The following is a 7,864-nucleotide window of genomic DNA, read 5'->3' on the forward strand; positions in this document are numbered from 1 at the left end:
CAAAAATAAAACCATTATTCAAAAGAAACGAAATTCCCTATGTATTGGATTGGGTTGAATCGTTTTTTTACTCTACTACAAGGGCTAAAATATCGTTTATGAGATACTACAGGGGCCATTTGGGCAATACCTCTAAAGTGCAAAACCCTGGTGTTGATAATCTCGTCTTCTGTAATACAGAACAACAACAAGCATTTCTTTTAACCCTCTTCTCTTCCAATTCTGTTTGTTAGGGTTTCTCTTCACGTCCCAATATCCATCATAATTTGCTCTGTTACATACTATTTGAAGTCACAAATATCTTGTTGCTAAAGGTAGGTAAGATCCAAAACCCATGTTCTTATCCTTGTTAATTTGAGTTTCAATTTTGGTTTCCTGCCATTTGATTTTGTATACATTTACTCCCTCATTCCCCGAAAATTGATTTATTATGTCAATCAATAGCAGTTGAAGTCCGTATAAAATTTGAAGTTACAAATCAATCAATTTCAAATCCGAATCGAACTGTAATCTATTTCAAAGTAAGGGAGTAATCTTCAAGTTTTTCTAGCTTTGTTTCCGTTCACTAATGCATAAGTCCTGCTTGACGGAATTTACATGAAATTACTTGTTTACTAAGTTTTCTACATGTTTCGAAATTTCAATTCTGTTCACATGAGTAAAAATTAGGTTACATTATAGTTTAATCGTATTGTTTTACCAGCTTTCAGGTTCGATGGCCCGTGAATGGACAGGGATTCAACTGTTTCCTCTTGCAACCCAGACCAAGTTGTTGGAACTACTGGGAGATTTAAAGACGAAGGTGTACATCAATCCCTAATTGTTCTCTTTACTTTCGTTTAACGTCATTATAAACCCTAATTTTCATGGTTGAAGTCGATTCAATTGAGAATTCCTGAGAACCTTGTAAAAGAAGCATTATTTGCTACTAATTTTCGATCCCTGTAATATCACAGGAGAGGGACAGTTTGACTATCCTTGTAATGGGAAAGGGAGGTGTTGGGAAATCTTCAACTATAAACTCCATTCTTGGTGAAAGAGCAGTTGCAGTCAGTGCCTTTCAGGTATCTCATACACCCTTATAGCTTCATATTAAGTAATTCCACTTCATAACTTTTATTTCAATTATATAATTTTTTTCAGTCAGATGTCCCAAGACCTGTGATGGTTTCCCGTGAGAGATCTGGGTTCACATTGAACATCATTGACACACCAGGGATTGTTGAAGGAGGTTATGTCAATGACCAGGCCCTTGACCTCATCAAAAGGTACCAAAATCTAGATTGAATAATATTGTTTATGAATTATGTGTGAATGGGTTGGTTTGTGATTTTGCAGGTTTCTTTTGAACAAAACAATAGATGTTTTGTTATATGTGGACAGATTGGATGCGTATAGAGTGGACAACTTGGATAAACAGATTGTGAAGGCAATAACAGAGAGTTTTGGTAAAGAAATATGGCATAAAGGAGTGGTAGTGTTAACACATGCTCAGCTTACACCACCAGATTGTCTTGGTTATGATGACTTCTTTGGAAAAAGATCAGAGGCTCTTCTAAAAGTTGTAGAATCTGGAGGTCGTTTCAGGAAACGTGAAATTCAGGTACTCAGTCTCTTTTTATTTATTTTTTTAAATTTCTTTAATCTGATTGTTGTGGATATTTTTTTGTAGGGGCAGTCAATTCCAGTTGTCTTGGTTGAAAATAGTAGCAGGTGTAATAAAAATGAACGTGAGGAGAAGGTTAGTGTTATTGCTATATCATGTTTTGCAAGAGCAACATACTTTTATTTTGATTTTACTTTTTGTTTTTTTTTGGTATCAGATTCTTCCAAATGGAAGTGCTTGGATTCCTAACATAGTTGAAGTGATTACAAAAGTTGCTACCAATGAAAGCAGTAGCATTTTGGTTGACCAAAAGTTGATTGATGGTCCAAATGCAAATGAAAGAGGGAAAATGTTCATCCCTCTCATCATGGCATTTCAAGTAAGTTGCTATTTTTAAACTTTTCTGCTTGTGGGTCCCTTTCCCTTTCTCCCTTTGTTTGATTGTTTTTTATTTTTTTATTTTTGCAGTACTTCTTTGTTGTGAAACAAGTTAAAAAATGGATCAAGGATGATATTGCTAAACAACCCAAGTCTTCATGGGAATGACCCCTTTTTGCTGCTTTTGTGGTTAATGTTATGTCGAGTTAGATACAGTTGTTTGTTGGCGGGTTTTGTTTTTTTTTTTAAGTATTGTGTAACTTTGAAAATGACTTGGTGTTATTATATTAGACGAATTTTGACAAATTTTTAATGATTTTCGGGTGTTGCGTGTTGTGGTTCTAACAAACATTTCGAGTTGAAAAAAAATAAGTTAAGAAAACCACTTTGGTTTTAACCGGATCAAACCAAGAATTGAGTTCTAAAATGCAACATTTGTAAGTTTTGATTTCTTGTAGTCGATGGTGCAATAGATATTATGGATATTAGAAAGAATTAATACTGTATTATTTAAAATCGAGTGTTATATTTTTTGTTCAAAAGAATAAAATATTAGGGTGAAATATGTATAGTAGGAGGGCTTGTTGGCAAGACTATACAATTGATATGTTTGATAAGTTTTTATTTATTTATTTTCTTAAGCCGAGGGATATAAATCCCAGCAACACCTGGTCCTTTGATATGTTAGATTAAGTGTCGTCAAATTTTCAAGTTTCTTCTTCTATCTCTTCTGTTGCCCAGAATTGATATATAAAAGAAAAATAGAGTGAGATCAAGCATTTTAGGGCTTGTGATTTATCAAAATTTTGAAGTGTTTTCACAAAATTTGTTCAGTATTGTAAAGAGATCAGCATCCTTGGAGCATTGATCGAGTTTTGGAGTCCTTATTGGAAGTATATGATGTTGTAGCCCTAACTTTTAGCATTTAATGAAACTTGAATGCAATGGGATGTTTGGATTCCCAAGTCATAAATACTTGGAAGTTATTAAATGTAGTTGTATTTATGGTACACTTATTATACGACAAAAATAAAAACACATCTCATTTTATCATATTTTATCATGAGAAATTAAATATCAACCTTCTTCCTATCTATTTGAAATAATGACAAGTGTGTTAAAATATCATTAATTTTATCTAAATATGACACATGTCACCATTTTAAATTGATAAAAGATAAGTAAGAAAAAAAGATAGGAGAATATTTAATTTCTCTTTTATCATATAGACACTTGCTCACGTATTCAATAATTTTCATCGATTAAAATTACATTGTTTTCAAAAAAAGTTAGCCATAACTCATAAATAATTAATCATATGTTAGATTTTTGAAAAAAGGGTATCCATGGTACTATTTAGCAACACTCATAAACTATTTTTTAATAACAAGCAAAAATTAAGACTTCCAAATATAATGACAAATGTTGGAGGGGTCTCCGAAATGCTCCAACCTCCATCCTATGAAATGGGCCATTGGCTTGTGAAATATACTTACTAAAAAAAAACAAAATAAATAATAAAATCTACCATCTAACTTCAATTTTTAGAATTTCCACATAATATGATTGATGTTCTTTTTATCAAATACCGCAATTAAATAAATCCAATAAAATATAAAAAAAATAATTAAAAAAACCCACCAAAAATTATAGTTTCTTACATCTAAGCTATATCCACTACAAAAATACGTAAATTCTCACCATGAAGTGGTCATTTTCTACACCGAGCAACGTCCACTAAGAAATGGGCGGATTTCTCATTGTGTAAAATGATCATTTCCGACCTGACCTTTTCCAAACAAAGAAATGTATTAAAAGCTCAAATTTTCCTCACTAACAAATGGTTAATTCCCATTAAAAACAATTCTCTATAATTCGAAAGGGAAATCTTCAGAAAATCTCAATATTTTGGCGTAATTTATAAAAAAATATTAAATTTTATTTTGTTAACAAAAAGTCTCAATTACCGGATAAAAACTTTAAATGAACCCTATTTTACCAATAAACTATTTTTTACCTGGCTACTTTTTGAAAAGTCATATTATTTTGGTCCAGTTAATGAAAAAAATCCCCAAATTTTATTTTACTTCAACACTTTTACTATTTCATAACAAATCTAGAAATTTCTTAGTTCTAAAAAATTACATGGGTCTAACCATTTGTTATACTTTCAGGACTATTTTCTATGATGTAAATGGAAAAAGAAATCGTCACCTTTCGTACAAACTAGGCCGAGAGCAAGTCCATCATTGCATCACTTGACATATTATAAAATCACAATGTTATATATTGGTAGGCCGTCTAAAACATGGTTTTGTTTCAAACATTCATGTGTCAAGCCAAAAGTGATCATAGAAGCGAATCTAGAGAAGAGCAAACATCGCATTCCTTACGGTCTTGGTGTTTTAGAGCTCCGAAATTTAAAGTTATTAACATGTGAAGTAATTGATCCATGGAGGAATTGTTCATATATGCTTAAGATTTAAGGATAAAATTCATGTCCTTCTCTAGAATCCATACAACCTCACCTAAACTAATATTGTATTGATTGGTTTGTCACTCAATGGTTTCTTATATGAACATAACAATCGGTTTTTCTTTAACCTACTTTTAGGTAGATTATAATAAGGTGTTCAACACATAATTTGAATATCTTATGATACTTGTAACATAAATTTGTGTGAGAAATTGATTATATGGACGATGATGAGTTCAAAATGATGTTAACGACATTGTTTTGTGGTAGTTAATTGGTTATAGAGAATTTTTGATCCTTAGTTTTATGGAGCTTAATGAAGTTTATTCCTATTCATAATTTGAATCAAGAAATTTCTAGATTTTTAGTGAAAAACTGAAAGAGTTGAAGTAAAAAAAGAATTGAGACTTTTTCAAAAAATGTGCCAAAATAATAACACTTTTCAGAAGGTAACTGGGTAAAAAATAGTTTACCAGTAAAAAAGGTTTTGTTAGGAAATCAGACGATACTTTTCAAGAATTAGAACAGATCTGATACCACTTTCCAAGCTCTGATACCACTTGTTAGGAAGTAAAGCGGAAAACAAGCAAAACCAAAAGCACACAAGACATAGTATTTACATAGTTCGGTCAAGTTGACCTACATCCATAGGCAGAAAGGGGTATTCTTTATTTATGAGCTCTCAAACAGAGGTTACAAGTACAATTCAACAAAGATTCACCTATCACTCTAGAATTAAAGACACAAACAAATGACTAGCAAGCATCCCTATTTATAGTGAAGGGGTCAGACCTAAAACCCTAATGGGCCAACTCATTAACCTATAGGCCCATGAATGGAATCAACCAATCACAATCCACCATGTCGTAGGTTCTGGAATCTTCAACCTCATGAGCATCGTCTATGAGCATCATCGATGAGCATCTTCCATAAGCACCATCGACGAGCATCGTCAATGCGCATCCTCCTTGAGCATCTTCCATGAGTATCATCAATGAGCATTTTCCTTGAGCATCATCCACGAGCATCATCCATGAGCATCGCCGATGAGCATCTTCCATGAGCATCATCGATGAGCATCTTCCATGAGCATCATAACATAAGTGGCTCATCAAGGGATACCATGGCTCATCAAGGAACACATGTGGTGCACCTCTCACCAAGATGTTGCATGATATTCTAGGTGGCACATCCACCTTCCAAAGTGGTGCAACTCCTTTACAAGTGGCGCACCTTACAACCCGATGGCGCACCTTCCTTCCTAATGGCGCACCATGCTTCCCAAGTGGCGCACCCATGCATATGATGACATTTCTTGATCATAGATGGTGTATCCATGCACCAGGATGCTTCATTCCACTCCTAGGTGCTACATACCCCTTTTAGAAGATCCAGTCCTTTGTCACTTGATCATTTCCTTTGTCAGATGACTCATTCCCTTCTTAGATGATTCGTTCATTTGTCACATGCTCCATGAACCCCAAGTGCTCCATTAAGGTTGAATGGCTCATTCCCTTCTTAGATGATTCTTAGATGATCATTTCCTTTGTCAGATGACTCATTCCCTTCTTAAACGAAGTCGAAGAGACATGGAGAAAAAGGTTGAATGGAGATTGGAGATTGATGATTGATGGTCCATGGTGATGGGTTTTGATACATAAAATAGAAAGTTTTTCATAAAAACCGCAACAAAAGCTTTAAAAATTCAATAGTAATTTTCAAGTATATTTTAAAACAAAACCATCAAGGATCTTTTTACATAGGTTATAATGATATAAAAACCAACCATGGGGTGTTTTAGAATGACAATCTTTGGAGCCTTTGAACCCACTTGGAATTGGGGTGTTGAAGTAGATGGCAAGAACAAGGAGTTTGAACTTCTCTACAAGTAATCCACCACCAAGAGTAAGATACAAAGAAATGTTAGTTTCCTTCTTGTATTCTTGTGTTTCTTAAGTCTTAAAGTACTTAGAACAAATAAGCACTTACAGAGAAATCACAAGGAAGCTTCAATCACCAAAAGCAAACTTCAAAAGAAGAGATGGTGAGAGGAAGAAGAAGCTACGGTTTCTTCTTTCTTTTAGGAGAGAAAATGAAAGACTTAAGAACTAGCTCATCTCTCATGCATATCACATTCTTTTATAGTCTCATGCAAAGTAAGGTCAAATCAATATAATACTTTAAATTAATATAAAGTATAAAGTGAATGGGGGGCAAGAGAAGGGAGGTTGAAAAGCAACCTCCCATTTGTTAGTTATGGGCTTCATTTCTGAATCGGATAACTTGCAAAAAATGTTAGTAATAAACGCAGTGGCTGAGGCTCGAGTTGACCTCGATTCTGTTAAAAAAAAATTTGTTGTCTGTTCCCAGGGTTGAACAACCGTAACAATGTGTACTACCGGATATGGCTACTTGTCTGAAAGAATCGACATAAATAGTTGCAGAGAAAAAGAGGAAAAAGATGGGTATTTTCATGTGTATCGAATGAGGAAGAGGAGATTCGCTTTTATACTGGTTTATGTAACAACAAGAAATCAATTTGTCGTTAAAGAATTAATTGTGCCAATAAATGCTTCAGTTACAAAAATTCAAACCAAGGACCAAAACTGTCAAGTTTAGCAAAAACGAGGGTTGCGCGAGCCCGAGTTTTCAGAGCTGCATTCGTGTCCACAGGTCACGCCCATGCACAAGTTCGGTGAATTTGGCTTACAAAATCCAAGATTCGCACCCCCTGAACGCGGGAAGGAGTTGGAGTAAAACCATATATACAAGCTTGTAAGCCTATCATACATTCAAGCTTATAAACTCACTTGAGTATGGTCTTTCTACCAATGTGGACTCAGTCCCACACTCACCTCTCTTCCTAACTTCTATTCTCAAATACACATCTTTAAGCATTGATATCTCATTTATATATACTCTATTTTGGACATACGATATATCGTTTCGAAGCTCTCATGGAGAAGAACACAAACCCACTTAGAGTTAATTATATGCAACATATGTATATATTTATATCTATACGAAGTTAGTAAAAATATACATATTTATACTAAAATTTCCAACAATCCCCCGCATGAATGGAGATCGATCTCTACACATCAAATTTCTATATGAAACTTTCAACATTTGAATCATGCATAAGATAGGTAGGTGTTACCCTTTGAACCCCTCCCTTAAGAACTATACTTAATCTCTTAGTAGTCAGTATATCTCGATGTCTTTGAACTGAGCTAACATTTGTGTAGATGACAATATAATTCTCACAGGACTCTCCATGTCAAGGTCATATCCTCATAGACGTGTTTGTTTTTTTTGTCATGAACACAAACCTGGTTCTGCAAGAGCTTTAGGAATTGTGCCCCTATAATTCCCTTCGAAGCGACCCTATTTCTCTCTTACAT

General features: G+C 34.1%; 1 protein-coding gene across 5 annotated transcripts; it reads left to right on the plus strand.

Annotated features, from left to right (window-relative positions):
* Positions 1-161: 161 nt before the first annotated feature.
* Positions 162-2,300, plus strand: LOC145134684 (translocase of chloroplast 34-like). Of its 5 annotated transcripts, none has more exons than XM_079069528.1 (8): positions 162-314; positions 704-802; positions 957-1,064; positions 1,144-1,268; positions 1,339-1,603; positions 1,673-1,741; positions 1,824-1,985; positions 2,075-2,300. In XM_079069528.1, the coding sequence occupies exons 2-8, from the start codon at positions 716-718 to the stop codon at positions 2,150-2,152; spliced, it is 894 nt and encodes a 297-aa protein (XP_078925654.1). In that variant the 5' UTR covers positions 162-314; positions 704-715; the 3' UTR covers positions 2,153-2,300. The 5 variants fall into 5 exon arrangements, with proteins under 5 accessions (XP_078925654.1, XP_078925658.1, XP_078925657.1 ...); XM_079069532.1 differs by having other exon boundaries at positions 171-314; positions 711-802; XM_079069531.1 differs by having other exon boundaries at positions 174-318; positions 711-802.
* The last annotated feature ends 5,564 nt before the right edge of the window (positions 2,301-7,864 follow it).

This window comes from Lactuca virosa, chromosome 8 (genome assembly GCF_052849685.1).
Source record: "Lactuca virosa cultivar CGN04683 chromosome 8, Lactuca_virosa_CGN04683_v6, whole genome shotgun sequence".
NCBI lineage: Eukaryota > Viridiplantae > Streptophyta > Magnoliopsida > Asterales > Asteraceae > Lactuca > Lactuca virosa.

What these genes read in the sequence shown, in the direction of transcription:
- LOC145134684 (XM_079069528.1), top strand. Translation starts at nt 716, where the DNA reads ATGGCCCGTGAATGGACAGGGATTCAACTGTTTCCTCTTGCAACCCAG. An exon ending in TCAGGAAACGTGAAATTCAG is followed by an intron (nt 1,604 to 1,672) that starts GTACTCAGTCTC and finishes ATTTTTTTGTAG; the next exon opens with GGGCAGTCAATTCCAGTTGT. An exon ending in CTCTCATCATGGCATTTCAA is followed by an intron (nt 1,986 to 2,074) that starts GTAAGTTGCTAT and finishes TTATTTTTGCAG; the next exon opens with TACTTCTTTGTTGTGAAACA.